The 16201-nt window shown below is 42.3% G+C and overlaps 1 protein-coding gene across 1 annotated transcript in view; it reads right to left on the bottom strand.

Moving 5' to 3' along the window:
* Positions 1-16201, bottom strand: part of DNAH8 (dynein axonemal heavy chain 8) — a 338579-nt gene that overhangs the window by 266192 nt on the left and 56186 nt on the right. Inside the window, exons 15-19 of the mRNA XM_061624897.1 lie at positions 13961-14060; positions 6617-6736; positions 4189-4324; positions 3867-4054; positions 2408-2488 (exon numbers count right to left, since the gene is read on the bottom strand). Coding sequence (XP_061480881.1) covers positions 2408-2488; positions 3867-4054; positions 4189-4324; positions 6617-6736; positions 13961-14060 — 625 coding nt within the window. The remainder of the gene's footprint in view (positions 1-2407; positions 2489-3866; positions 4055-4188; positions 4325-6616; positions 6737-13960; positions 14061-16201) is intronic.

The following is a 16201-nucleotide window of genomic DNA, read 5'->3' as shown; positions in this document are numbered from 1 at the left end:
TTCAGAGGGAGTACAACCTCATCCAAAGCAGGCAATTGACCAATTATCTGAACCCAATTACCACCAACCCACAGCGCCTCCGTCTTGCTAGGATTCAGACTCAGTTTATTGGTCCTCATCCAGCCCCTCACCAAGTCCAGGCAGTGGTCCAGGGTTTGCACAGCCTCTCCCAATTCAGATGTTACAGAGAAATAGAGTTGAGTATCGTCAGCATACTGCTGACACCTCACCCCAAATCTCCTGATGACCACTCCCAAGAGCTTCATATAGATGTTCAACAGCATGGGGGACAAAATGGTACCCTGCGGCATGCCACAGCACAACTGCCAAGAGGCTGAAAGGCAATCACCCAATGCTATTCTCTGAGAATGACCCTGGAGATAGGATTGAAACCACTCTAAAACAGTGCCTCCAATACTCAGCTCACCAAGTCAGCCTAGAAGGATACCATGGTCAATGGTATCAAAAGCCTCTGAGACATCAAGTAAGAGCAACAGGGTCGCACTCCCCCTGTCCTTCACCCAATAAAGGTCATCCATCAGGGCAACCAACACCAATTCATTCCCATAACCAGGCCTGAACCCAGACTGGAACAGGTCAGGATAATCTGCTGCAACACAACACTTTCAATCACTTTCCCTAAGAAGAGCGTATTTGTGACCAGTTGGTAATTGTCACAGACCAATGGGTCCAGGATGGGCTTTTTCAGGAGTGGTTGGATCACTGCCTCTTTCAGGATGGCTGGAACCACTCCCTCCCGGAATGATGTGTTGACCACACCCTGGATCCACTTGGTCAAACCCTGTCAGCAAGCTTTAATAAGCCAAGAAGGGCAAGGGTTGAGAGGACATGCTGCTGGCAGCAGCACCGCAAGCACATTGTCTACATCATCAGGCCGCATCAACTGAAACTGTTCCCAAGAAGTTGCAGCACACATTGCACTGGACACCTCATTTGGGGACTACAGTAGATGTGGTTGGGGTATCAAGACTGCTATGGAGGCGAGCAACTTTACCCTCAAAGAGCCTTGCAAACAATTCACAGTGGGCTTCTGAAGGGTCTAAAACTCCATTTCCTAGAGTTGATGTCAACAGACCCCTGACAATACGGAAAAGCTCCACTGGACGGCTACTTGAGGATGCGATGGAGGCAGAGAAGTGGGCCTTCTTCACTGCCCTCAATGCCACACAGAAAGCACAGTTGTGATGTTTTACTTGTGCCTGATCAGCCTCATAGCACATCTTTCACCACTTGCACTCTAGTTGTTGTCCAGCCTAGCAGGCTCTAGCAGGTGCAAATCATAACTTTGTTGTTTTGGTCCTCCTTCAATGTTACTGGACTATCTTGAATTGCTTCTAATAAAAGTAGGTGACACTGTAGAGTCTTTCAGCTCACTGCAGAACTGTCCGGCTGCTCTGAAGCACACCATGGAGCTCCTGACAACCATAAGCTTCCCCATTCACTATTATATAAGACTGGAGGTCTGCAGGCAAGTTTTAGTGGTTGTTAATTTTACACTGTACAGGTTAATTGTTTTTATGCATTATGATTAGATATTTAAGACAGGTCTTTGTGCCCATTTTAACTGTATTCAAGAAGCTATTCCCAACACGTGCAATCATTGAGGAAATCCTGGCAGGGCCTTCAGGTGTACATTTAAAAAATTATAATATAAGGACATTTGGAATATGGAGAAATGTATTTATCTGGCCTATCAGGATGGTCACAGTCATAGCTGTGACAAACTATAGGCAGTGAAAATATTGATAGTTTTTCCTAGCTTCTTATTCTTATTTATTTATAACAAAATGTATGTACTGCTTACTTGACAGAAAGTCTCTAAGCGGGTCACAAAGAGCAATCTAAATATTCATTAAAATACAGACAGAAGCAAACATCAGAAACAACTTGACAAAATTTTATCAAAATATGAACATATTTTAAAACAATTACACAGAGTAAAATTACAGGTTTGATTCACTGGAGCCTTGAAAGTTTGAACAACACAGATTATAATGCCATAGTTCTTAACAGAATTACATTTATTAAACAAATATTCACCCCTAACACAAAATGAATGCATTGATTTGAAATAAATTACATTTATCACGGACAGCGGAGATTGGTCCATTAGGGCAAATGGAGCACTGCCCCTAACCTCAGCCTGCTCTCAGTCTGCCCCCACCTACCTGCCTTCTTTCTTACAACTGGTCCAGGCAGTAGCACTGGCTGTCAGCTTCTTAGTCTGTGTGTTCGCTTTGTAGAACTCAGCTGGGAGGAGTGTGGGGACAAAACTAGAATTAGTTGCCTCTGCCTGTCATTGCCTCTGGCTTCACCTACTGCTGGCCTACCTGTCTTCTGCCCTACCAGTCCCAATGGACACCAGTCACCATTTATCACAACTCACCTTCTTCATGTTTGGTGCCATCAAATTGACAAATACAGTTGGTACTTCTTGACACAAATTTTCATAGCAGTGTAGAATATTCTGTGTATAAATAAGCAAATATTCAGTATCTTATTAAATTTTAATAGCAATTAAAATGTCAATCTCCTGAAGCCCCCTGCCAAGTTTTGGCTTATAGGATCATAGAGTTGGAAGGGACTTCCAAGGATCATATAGTACAACTTTCTGCCAATGCAGGAAATCAACTTCTTTAGTATCCTGACAGGTTTCATTCTCTGCAAATAAACCTCTAATGAAGAAGCATCCACTACCTTGCGAGGCAGTCTATTCCACTATTGAATAACATGCATATATTGTCAGGAATTTCTTCCTAATGCTTATGTATATGCTACTTGACAACATAAGGCATTCACAGAAAAAATGATTATATTACTAGGTGAGGTTTTACTGACTATCGACATTATATGTGTTTGGCTTCACTGACAGGGGTACCAAAAGTGTTAAGAATGATATTTCTCCAGCAGATAGAGAGCTCTGACCCCCAAAGATACTTGCAAATGGGACATGTTAACCTTTCTCACAAAAACTTGGAATAAGAAGTTTATCTCCTCACAGTAAAAGCCAGTATTCCATCACAGAACAAGTCAAACCACACATTAAGTTTTTTTAAAGGGTGGGGGCTGTGAGCTTTGCCCTGGGAGGGAAAGGTGATTTGTTGCTGCATCAAGGAGCTTAGGGTCAAACTAGACATGACAACTAAGATATCTTTTTAATTTTTATTTATTTGTTTAATTGCAAATAGCAGCTCTGGGGTATAATCTTTATCTTTTCCCTGACAGGGGAAAAAGCAGCTTCAGGGGTGGTCAATATTCATTTGTAAATTATGCAGGTGGAACAGTTAAACCCACTCCATGCCATCTTGGTCCCAATCCACGCTGGACTCTGCCCCACACAGCTGCTATTAAACAGAAATAGGTGCATTCACACATCTCCATCATCATGCCTTGTTTTGTCCTTCTTTATGCAAGCTGTGTTCATCATAATACAAGCAGTATTTAGGGAGACATAAAGAAATTGATTTAAAAATAGATTTCAGAAGAGTAGCCATGTTAGCCTGCAATACCAAAAAGACAACAAGTAATGCAGCAACCTTGGATAATCAAGGACTATTTCTCAGTCTTTTTCTTTAAAAGTCCACAGTAAATACGCAGTGACTAGACTCAGAACAAAAGCAAGCACGTGTCAAAACATGTTGCAATTCACTAATTATATAAAGCAACCTATGGTGAATTTATTCATTTGGATATCAGTTCTAAATTAACCATGTCCCAGATAATTTGACATGACTGCTAGAATAAAGTTTAGATGTGCTATATGCAGAAAACATGCAAATATGATACTGCAATCCAATCAAAGTTATACATTTTTTTTAAAAAAAGTATCATAATCGTCTACCTACCTCCAAACATAATTTGTTTGTTTTAACTTGACCGTCAATCTTAACTATCCTTTTTGCCTCTTCTGGTACCTCTAGTCCCATCTTTATCATACATTTTGTCTCTCGAACAATCTCTAATATTTTGGGATCAAAATTAACCAATAGTTTGCCAGTTTCAGGATGACGTACTAAGAGCGTAACTTGCAATGCTGAAATTAAATAGGCGAAATAATATATAATTAAGAGCATTTTTCAGTTATATAAATCCAGGGTATTGCCAAGAGCCAAGTTGGCAGTGCAATGATACTATTCAGTAATATTTGTTGTTGTTCAAACAACTTACCATACTGTAGCTGTGAAATTTCCTTCATCCAAGCTGTGTGATATAGTACCTCAAACTCCACCAATACATAGGAAATCTTATTGTATAATCGAACCACTGCTTTACCTTCTGTACTTGCCAAGATATCTGAATTTTTCTGTTAAAATATTTGTAATTAAAGACATACATATTAAAAAGATAAGTGAATGAAATATTGCGCCAATATATTAAAATTAAATCCAGATACATTGAATTCAATGTATCTCCCCATAACTACTGTACAATCTTATTATTATTATTTATTTATTAGATTTATATCCCGCCCTTCCTCCCAGTAGGAGACCATAATATGAATTTTTAAAAAGGCTTTCAAGATTACACATATGCTATTAATGCACACCATCACCCCTTCAGTGTAATTACAGACAGCATTATAATTCAGCTTTGATATGCCTGGACCCAAAGTCAAATAAATACATGAAGGAGAAATGCATAAGCAGCTGGGGGTTTACTGTTTTCTCTCTAGCAGTTCCCATTGCTGAATAGATAAGTGACTTTTTTAATGGATAGTAGTTTATCTCTTTGACAGCTGGGAAATGCTAGAGGGAAAGCTAATGAAATCTTGGCTGCATGTATGTTTCAACCCTGCACTTGCACAAAAATCTTTTTGGATCCTAGCCAAAGGCACAAAGAAAGCTACCATACGATAGTTTTATTGATAACAGCAAACTGAGATTATTGTGTTCCGACCACTTTTGAAGTAAACTGGACCTAGCTACCAATAAAGTGGTACATTCGTGGGAGATTCCTACCCCCCCCCAGTACATGGAAGTACATAAGTTTGTAAACTAAAAGAAAAAACAGTAACACCTCCAAAAGCAGCCCAGTGAAAACTAAGCATCTTCAGTAGTTTGGGTGTGTGTGTGTTAAACATATTACTAAACGCACACGACAATTTTCACAAGGAGGGGAGGTTTAAACCATTCCTTCCCTAGAAGTGATAGAGATGAAAATTGCACCTCACATGGCAAATAGCCTTATAAAACAGATCCTATTGGTGCCAATAGGAGTTCATTTTCTAAGCTAGCTGCTGCACAGAAATATTTTTGTCATGATCATAGCTGGGAAGGGTTAAGCCTCCCCTTTCTACATGATGCGGTCTTGATGAAAACTGGGTCCTCCACACTTAGCATTAAATGTTAAAAACAGCAGGTGCGGCACTCTACGCAGTAAAGTAACTGCTAGAAAATGAAAATGAAAAATGAGGACATAGGGTAAGAGTGAATGGGCCCCTAATACAGGGTATCTAACCTTTTTTTGGCCTGAAGGCCACATTTAACCTTGACCAATCCTCCAGGAGCTGCCTAACAGTTGTAGGCATGGTCAAATGTGGGTGCAGCCACCCCATACTTTCACATGCACACACATAGGCACACAGTGCCCCCACCCACACTGCAGATCAGCTGAGAAGGAGTTTGTCACCCCTCCCTGATCACCAAATGATCGATCTGATGACTGGGAAGGGGATGATCTGCATGTGAATCAACTCATGACCTCGGGGGACAGATAAACCTCTCTGCTCACTGTGTCTACTTTATTTTTTTATTTATTTTTTTTCAAAATTGGTGGGGTGTTGCAGAGGCAGAAAAATGCTTGGGGGGCCAAATGAGGCCACTTGACTGGGGGTTAGACAAACCTGTTCTAATAGTTCATAGCATCCATGATGGATGGATGGATGGTATCCCGAAAAACAGCACGCCTGTTAGGCGATGAGGCTATACTCATTTTGTTGCAGATCTCACTTGTTTTATTATTAACCATTAAGAAGAACAGTGTGTTATATTCACAGGAGCAAAGCACAGTCTTTCACATCTGATTTTCTAAACATTCAAATAATCTACATGGAATGAGAAATATCTACAGGTGAAATAGTTTTTCACAGTTTAGCATTTCCAACAATTTCTGAAGATTCTAATGTTATATTTTACTGAAATCCATCTTAAAAACTGATGGTGTCAATTGGCTTAGATTTATACCAATTCACAGAGTTCAAAAAATCCCCTTGAGAGATCTGATAGAATGTTACCTCTTTTGCAAAATAATGACACTGAACAGCATCTTTGGGGTTTCTAGACACCCACAGCCATTCCAAAGTGACAGCAACATGACCTTTAGGGCCACTACTAACAAGAATCAGAAAACTCTGAAAATAGGCACTGGATCCTAGTGAGCTTGGATATCGCTTTCAATATTGCTTTCAAAATCAGCCAAACAGCACCACCTGCAGACTCTTCTATATCACTTCACATCCAGCAGCACCAATCCTTCTGGAAGATTTGAGGAAAGGTTATGATAACCAGCAGTATTCTTGCCACTGGACCACAAGCTTAAGAGAGGCAAGACCATGTAATTTATCTGCTTGTTGTAGTTTACAAAATCTGTCACTTACATAAAAATAGTTGATTGGCTCACTTATACGCCTGAATAGCTGCCTCACCCACAAGATCTTTCCTGCTACTGGAGGCATGTTTCGAGCCAGGGGAGGATCATCCTTTTGAGCCTGATAAAGCTACAATAAAGCAAATGCTAAGTTTAAAACATGCCTTCTGCTAATATTTTATCTCAGGACTAGGGGACCTGTGACTCTCCAGATATTATGGGACTTCCAGTCCCCATCAGCCTCAGTCAGGTTGGCAATCGGTCAGGGATGATGGGAATTGTAGTCCAGCAACATCTGGAGGGCCACAGATAACTCACCCCTGCTTTAACTATGAGACATTTGGAACTGCACATGAAAGTGTGGCATTGACAATGCCCTCTCTCAAGGTGGTTAACATACATAATAAAATAAATTACAAAATACAGTAAAATACAGATAAAACTGTTCACAGCTAAAACAGATTTTAAAAGCGGGGGGGGACTATTAACATATCATTTAAAACATTATTCAGCCCAGCTAAAACAGAATGATCAATACATTATCAGCTAGCTAAAACTGAAACATCTAAAAGTCAACAGCTCTCTTAATGAAAGTATTCTGACAAAAAGCAGTCTGAAAGAAATAGGTTGTCAAGGTCCTTTGTAAAGGCCACCACTGAAAAGAAACTGTTTCTAGTGTCTGCCAGTCTGACCTCAGAGTGGTGAGCAGGGCCTTTGATGCTGATCTTAGGACACAGGCAGGTTCATGCTGGTGAACCTGTCTGGAAACCATTTAGGAATTTAAAGGTCAAAAACAGCACCATGAATTGGTGCTGAAAACACAATGACAACTAGGGATAGGCAAGAATTCTGCTGAATTTGGATTGAGCATCAGATTTTCCATCTTTGCAGAATGATCCTGTTTGCTCCGAAAGTCATGGCTTTCCTCCAACACCAGACCCCCCCCTTAAATATATCGTTCTTTTCCCTCAGATATATTGTTATAGCACAGCAAGCAGTACAGGTCTCTCTCTCTCTCTGCCACTGTCTCTCCATTTGAATAATCCAAGCTCTAAGCAGGGAGGAAACAAGCCAAACATAACAGAGATTAAAAGGCAATCCTAGAGAGTCTCTAGAAAGTCCTTAACATGGGTGAGCCTCTCTAGGCTTGCCTTCTTATCTCTGTAGTGATAACCTGTTAAATGATGAAAAGGACAAGCTAGAGCAGCCTTTCCCAACTGGTGTGCCTCCAGATGTTGTTGGACCACAACCCCCCTCAACCTCAGCCACTGGAAATTGTGGATGAGGATGATGGGAGTTGTGGTCCAACAACATCTGGAGGCACACTGGTTGGGAAAGGCTGGGCTAGAGAGTCTTGCCCACATTAAGGACTCTGTAGACTTGCAGAGGAGGAGGAGGGGATGGGGGGCACTGAAAGTTGCTTTCCTCCTTTCTTTTCCAAAAGGAAGCAGCTGTCTCTGCTTGCTAATGTGAAACTGACCAGCCCCAGTGAAAGCTGCTTTCCTTTCCATTATTGATATTGATATTGATAATTTTTGGAGAAAAAATCAGACTGATAAAACAGACCGTTGGTCTCACCTAAAAGGTGGTTTTCCCAGGTATCATTCCATCACGTGGATTATAGCACCATCTAGTGTCTGGAGGCAAGAATGTACTGAAGTCAAGTGCGTTCGTGATGAGAATATCTGAACAGCCGTAAAAAACAGACAGGCACAACAGCAAGGAAAATAAGGGCACTTCCCAAACTAAAGTGCAGCAACATTCAGAACCTATCTGAAAAGGTCTTGACTCAGTCACACGGTATAAACTTATTGAAACTTAAACTGTAAGAAATTGAAAAGTGGTACAGTACAATACACCCAGATCTACTGTCAGGTTGCCGAAACGACGTTGAAGGAGACCGAACACTGCCTGATGTAGTTTCCACTCTCCTGGAATCACTTGTTGTCTGCTGAGCCAGTCTGCCGTAACATTCAGAACCCCGCTGAGGTATTCTGCCCTCAAGGATATCAGATGACTCTCGGCCCTGTTGAAAATCAGGGTGGCCTCCACCTGGAGAATTTGGGACCTGGTGCCCCCCTGCCGGTTCAAATGTGATTTCATCCAAGGTTGGTTGGTTTGGAAAACTTCCAAATCCCTCCTCTGATGACCCATTGGGGGAATGAAAGAAGGCTGTCAATCTCTCTTGGCCAGCTTCCTGCCCTATTGAAGTGGCCGAGGTAGTGGGTTCTGAGGCTGGAACCGAAACATATCATGCTCACCTGGCAGCCAACTGGGTAAACAAGTGTTTAGCTTTGCCCATAGCCTTGGAGTGATATCTGGGAGGCTTGTGCTTTGTAGACTTGTGGTACAATGGGGCATTGCACTGCTGTTCTGCCACGAGTGCTTGGGCTGCATCTGGCACCTGATCAGCCATATTATATACACATGAGAGTGAGGGGTGTGGTATGTGTTATTGACACATGCTCTGGAAGAGGGATGCAGTGTGAATAAGGAGCACCGGTATACACCCATGGACGAGGGGAGGGGTACCTCCCCAAGTGTACTACTAGCAGCGAGGTACAATGAAATCAGAGCCCAGGTACATTCACATGGTGGGGGGCGGTACTGCTCCTGTGCACTTAGATATCTGGTAGTCTCTCTGCCTCCTAGTGTTTTTTTTAATAAAGATACTGTTAGTGTAGCAATATATGCCTTGTATATCCCCCTGCATAACCAAATATAAATGCCCCTATATGGGGGGAGCAGAGACAATAAAAGGCTAAAAAACCCTTGACTCAAAAGAACAGGAAAAAGGCAAAGAACAAAATGGCAGGCGTGCCAAAAGGCGGGAAAAGGCAATCATAAATGGTGGACAACCAGGCCATCAAGCATGTGGGCAACAATGGCGGCCATCAAAATTGTGGACCGCAGCAGCGGCCATGACCAGAGGCCATCAGCAGCGCCCCCACCAATTACTAAAAGGAGTGCTGCAAGCTCTGGCAAAAATCTTCCCCTCCCAGCCGACTAGAGCCTAGCCGTGGCAAGTGCCACCTTAAAACAGGAGGAGGAAATGAGCTGGAGCCTCCACCTTAAAACAGAAGGGGAATGAGCTACAGCCGTGAGCTCTAGGTGAGCCGCATTTACCTCAGTAATTGACTGCAACCAAAGAAAAGCTGAAGGGAGGTGTGTTATAAAACGCTACCCCCTGCAGTCAACCGAAGCTGTAACTGCGAGCTCTGGTATAGTCCTTCAGGGCCACCACCATGAACCCCGAGATGGAAAAGGCAAGGGTAAGAGGAGCCACCTCTGTGAGCTCCCAGCAGTCCCGACAGCAGGCGCTGCCACCCCAACCGACGATCGGAGCCACAGCCACAAACTCTGGTCCAAAATGAATTTTAAAAGGCTTTATTGGGAGGCTTAGCAGAGCCCTGGGGCCGCAGCAGTGAGCCCATAATGAAAAGATGAGAAGGGAAAAATACCAAACCCCTTAAAACCCAGAAATGACAAGGGGGAACTGCCAAACCCTGTAACGAAGAGTTAATGAAGAGGTGGGGGGGAAGAAATGAGAGAGGAGAGAAGCGAAAGAGGGAGAAAAACTGAAAGGAAAAAAAGTCCCCCAACTGCAAACGGTCTCTCTCTCTCAATACTGTTCACTCACCCTTCTCACACACAAAACTCATACAAAAATCTCACTACACGTAGGTACAACTGCCTTGGACGAAGGCAAGAATGAACTGGAGCGGGAGGGTCGCGAGCAGCCCAGGTCTTGACTTCAGTTCAATCTTGCCTCCGGACGCTAGATGGCGCTATAACCCACATGATAATAATAATAATAATAAACTTTAATTTATAGGCCGCCTATCTGGCCAATGGCCACTCTAGGCGGCTTACAGTAAATTATGATAAAATACAATAAGTAAGATATAGTCAATACATTACATACAAGTTCAGTATAATAAATTATCAGCATTTCAATACAAGGTTAATTTACCCTAGAGTCTCAGAGGTTGTAAAGGCCTGGTTAAAGAGCCAAGTCTTCAGACCCCGGCGAAATATTTCTAGGGAAGGGGCATGTCGAAGATCTATTGGGAGAGAGTTCCAGATCGAGGGGGCCGCCACAGAGAAAGCTCTCTCCCGAGTCTTCACCAACCTAGCCACTTTAGTTGGCGGGACTGAGAGCAGGTCCTGTGTGGCAGATCTCATAGGGCGGCACAATTTATGACGGTGGAGGCGCTCCGTCAGATATACTGGGCCCAAACCATATAGGGCTTTAAAGGTTAATACCAACACCTTGAATTGAGCCCGGAAAATAACTGGAAGCCAGTGAAGATTGTAAAGCATTGGAGTAATATGATCGTATCGGTGGCTATTCGTGAGTATACGAGCCGCCGTATTTTGTACCAGCTGTAGTTTCCGGACTATTTTCAAGGGTAGCCCCACGTAGAGCGCATTGCAGTAGTCTAAACGAGAGGTGACCAGAGCATGCACTACAAGTGGGAGCTGGTGAACAGGAAGATAGGGTTGCAGCCTTCGAACGAGGCGCAGTTGACCCCAAGCTGCTCGGCACACCGATGAAACTTGGGCCTCCATAGACAGCTCGGAATCAAGAATCACCCCAAGACTGCAGACCTGATCTTTCAGGGGCAATTGTACCCCATTAAATATCAGGTCGATGTCTCCCAATCTTCCCTTGTCTCCCACGAGCAGTACTTCAGTTTTATCAGGATTCAACTTTAGCCTGTTTCTTCCCATCCATCCACTCACAGATTCCAGGCACTTGGACATGGTTTCCACAGCCGACTCTGGTGAGGACTTAAATGAGAGGTAGAGCTGAGTGTCATCTGCATATTGGTGACACTGTAGCCCAAACCTCCTGATGATGGTTCCCAGCGGTTTTACATAAATGTTAAATAGCATGGGAGAAAGGATAGAACCCTGTGGCACACCGCAATTGAGGGGCCAAGGGTCTGAAACCTCATCTCCCAATGCTACTTGCTGTTGTCTACCGGAGAGAAAGGAACGGAACCAGTGTAATACTGTGCCTCCTATTCCTAATCCCTCCAGACGATCCAGCAAGATACCGTGGTCGACGGTATCGAAAGCCGCTGAGAGATCTAGGAGGACAAGAAATGTGAGTTCTCCCCTATCTAATGCCCTCCTCATATCATCCACCAGAGCGACCAAGGCTGTTTCTGTTCTGTGTCCAGTCCTGAAGCCTGATTGGTATGGATCTAAATAATCCGTTTCATCCAAATGTGCTGACAACTGATTGGCCACCACTCGCTCAATGACCTTGCCCAGAAATGGTAAATTTGAAATTGGGCGAAAGTTGTTTAAATCTTGTGGATCCAAGGAGGACTTTTTCAGAATTGGTCTTATAACTGCCTCCTTGAGGGCTAATGGCAATACACCCTCATTCAAGGATGCATTTACCACCGCCTTGATCCCATCGGCCAATTTCTCTTTACAGCTCATCAAGAGCCATGACGAGCAAGGATCAAAGAGACAGGTGGTAGGTTTCACAGTTGACAGTACCTTGTCCACATCCTCAGAAGGAAGAGGCCGAAACCGATCCCATTGGATCACATTATGACTGGTCAACTCCGGTCCACTATCTGCATTCACGGTATGCGGAATCGAGCTTCTTAGATGCTTGATTTTATCAGCAAACTGTTTTGCTAAATTGTCACAGGAGGCTTTTGAACATTCCAAGGGTTCTTGAGCAACTGGACCGACCAGGCTTCGGACCACTTGGAATAGCCTCCTGGGACAACATTCTGCTGATGCAATAGAGGCAGCAAAGTAGTCCTTCTTTGTTGCCTTTATTGCCACATGATAGGCAGTTACTGCTGCTCTAACTTGTGTCCGGGCATCTTCGGAGCAGGACTTACGCCACTGGCGCTCTAGTCGTCTCACCTCCTGTCTCAGAACACGCAACCGTGGTGTGTACCAAGGTGCCGTTTGAGATCTTTCCAGGGGGAGAGGACGTTTCGGAGCCACTCGGTCTAATGTCCTGGTGATCTTTGTATTCCATTCCATCACCAGGGTTTCAACCGAGTGACCTTCAGCAGGATCTAATTCCCCAAGCACATTTAGGAATCCTTCTGGTATGATGGCATGCTACCTGGGGAAAAGCAATGAACAGCGGACAAAGAATGAACAGAAATTAATGCTGCCTGTCAGGTCGATGGCATGCTTTCAAAGCTGCACAAGCCAATGGATCACATCCCTACTGGCACCCACAGCAACTGATACAATATTGGTGTAATATGTTCTGACCACCCAGCTCCCAGATATAGCCAGATGGCTGCATTTTGCACCACTTGAAGAAGGTCATCCCCATATAAAGTGCATTGCAGTAGTCTAGTCTGGATGTAACTAGTGCATGGATAACTGAGGCAAGGCCTGTTTTCTCTAGATAGGGTTGCAGTTGATATATCAGCCTAAGCTGGTAAAAGGCACTCCTAATAACCACTTCTTTGCTGCCGTCAAATCAGGTGCCCAGTTTCCATAATGGAATAAAGGAGGGAAAAGAAATATTACAATGAAGCATTGAAATAGAGCTAATGTACATGCTGATAACTATCCACAGCATAAATTAGTAATGCTACATGTCCTCATTTTCCTGTCTGCAAATTAGCGATAGTTGAAAAAATGCATAAAATTCCACTTGCCCTCTTCTCACATGTATGCTGCTTCTCTATTTCACAATCCTTTTAATGCTAAACAACCCAATCTCTAATCATCAGCCTTTTAAGTTATTTTCAGAATTAATCATTCAATTATATTTAAATAAATGTATATATTACCAAAACAAGTGCCTTTTTTTGAAGGAATGTATAAGGTAACTAACAATTTAATAAATAAAAGCAACTGCTTGTTATAAGGGATGGCTATATTTAATATTTTTGTCTTTATTTTATCTATATATTTATTATTGAAATGCATATCCTACTTTACTGCCACAAAGGCCCTCTCCCTATAGTAATAACACACCAGAACCAAGATACCCCTAAGAAAATACACAAGTGGACACTAAGTCCATTAAAATTATTCTCTACAAATTAATCAACCAAAACTGATTAAACAAACAAGTAAACCCATTAAAGCTTTCAATTTCTAGTCAAGGTAAATCCACTAAGGGTGCAATCCAAAATACATTTGCTTGGTACCAACTCACAATAACCTGAATGGGACTTACTTCTGAGTAGAGATGTGAAGTCTGGGGGGGGGGAACAGAAAATTTCAAGAAAAACCCCACTCCCAGAAAAAATGGATTTCCCCCAATCCTTCTAGTTTTGTTCTTTTTTGGGGGAGGGGGCTTCACATCTCTACTTCTGAGTAGCCATGTATTGGACTGCACTGTAAATACCTTTTTTGTTGCCTCAAGTTCTGCAACATAATGCTGAAGAATACGTCCAATCGTGTGCGCAATTTCATGCTGAAGACATGGCATGTTCAGCTTCTGAAACCTAGAAAGATCATATTCAAACGTATAAGAAATAGAAAATGGTTTTGTAAGCTTGGTGATTTAAAACTCCAAGTTGAAACTAATGTTTCCTTTTTAGAAGGAAACAAGACTCAGAAATGAAAACTATCTTTCAGAAAAGTAGCCACATGAGTTTGTTGTGGCAATATCAACAAGTGTCCTGTCACATCTTAAAAACACATATACTTATTGTGGCACCTACTTTTGTAGATGACTTCATAAGCTGCATTTTATGAAATAGATTCTTGCCTATGGAAGCTCTTGCATTCATTAGAACCAAACTAGTCATGACATTAATTGCATGAATGCACTTAAAATGCACTTTAAAAAAAAGAAGTAATGGAAGAGCCTGAGCAGCATGGGGATTTCAGGTGTCTTGCCTGAACCAGTCAAAGACAGACGCAGACCTGTGGGTGTGCTTTTCTTTAATAGATTTAATAGAAAGGTTCAGTTCAGAGAGCTTCATGAATCAGCTTACAGACTACACACGATTCAGTATCATTACTAGGAGTAGCTAGGCATAACTACATAGCACTAAGACATTGTCACAGAAATTAGACATGCCTCCTTGTCAACCTTAAGTAAAGATGCACAGGTTCCCTACTAGTGTGAGGAAAGTGTCACTGTTGGGAGCGTGCACGCACACAAGCACTCCTCAGAGGGACAGTTGGAATTCTTTGGGCCTGCCAGCACCATAGCCTACGTGTATGAGGGCAGTTGGACTATCTCAGCAAGGTCCTCCTTATCAGGAGGGAGGCTGCGGAGTGGCAATGATGTCAGGGTAAGCGAGGAAGGGGGTGAAGGGAAGGTGAAGAGGCCGCTTCCTGACAGGGGAGTGCCTCCTCGGTAGTAAGTAGATCTATAGGGGCAAAGCTGTTACTGTCAGCAGCGCAGGAGCCTTCAAGATCAACCACGTCTGGAGGCATGTCACTAATGCCTTCTCACAAGTCCATGTATGGCTTCTCCTCCTCCTCCTCGCTCTATGCCCATTCCATGGGGCTCATTACTGTAGGGGATGTTCTTATGCCGCCTTTGGCACCTATGATGGTTTTTCTCTTAATGCAAAAAGCAGTTTAGGGAGAAAACTTTTCAGAAACAAATTTCAGGACAACAGCAGGTGGAAAAAGAGTTAAAGTCTACCACACAACCCTCTGCAATCCTGATGCCAGTCAGGCTATCCCATTGTTATATATATATTTAAAATGAATGTATTAATTGCATCCTCTCAATTACTGTCCCAATTAGTTTGGACCTTACTCTTTATGGTGGCAGATATGCATGCTAAAAACCATATTCATTATTATTAATAGTAACATTAATACCATTATTATCAATAATAATAGCAAACAGTTCTTCATTTCTACCAATTTCCATTGCGATTATTATAGAAAGAATAAACATATAATTAAATTGACTGCATTTCTGAAAAGTATTATGGTCACCACATTCATTCTTTTCTTGTTGAAAATTAGAAGCAATTAAAGATTACATTTATCAAAGAGGTCTGATGGCAAAGAATCACTGACCACGCCCCAAGTGGAAAAACCCCAAAGAAAACAAGACCAACTCATATTCTAAGAGAAAGCAATTCATCTAAGTATTCTAAATATTTAAAATGCAAACCTGGCCTTGATACAACTACATGTATAACACCCCCTCCTTAAACTGCAAATAGTAATCAGCCAGTAGTTAATCATTTTGTGATCAATAAAAATAAGGGACATTTGGCCTTTGAAATATAATTATTAAATTGTCAGAAATCCCAGTTGAAAAGGTAGTCATGTTACTGTTTCATAGAATGCTTCCTCTTTTCTTTTTTTTTACAATGAAGTTTCACATTATGAAGAAAATGACACTATAGCTCTGCATGTTGTGGCTGCAATGACTGAAGAGAGCACCACATCTATGCATTATTTATATGCATTTGCATCCTGCTCTCCAATATAATTATTTCCAGAGGCGCTATCCATTTAAGTCTAGCACATCAAGGAAGTTACACTCCCTGAAAAAGAGATGACGAAGAAATGTTTCCACACTGCTAATCATAGGTGGCTAGATAGGTTGAGGATGGTGGCACATTTTTTTGTAGCGGTTTGCTGTGGTCAATGTGTTAAAACCGCATTT

The sequence above is a fragment of the Rhineura floridana genome, chromosome 4, assembly GCF_030035675.1.
Source record: "Rhineura floridana isolate rRhiFlo1 chromosome 4, rRhiFlo1.hap2, whole genome shotgun sequence".
NCBI classification, from domain to species: Eukaryota; Metazoa; Chordata; class Lepidosauria; order Squamata; family Rhineuridae; genus Rhineura; species Rhineura floridana.
This window is presented reverse-complemented; position numbering and strand designations above follow the sequence as displayed.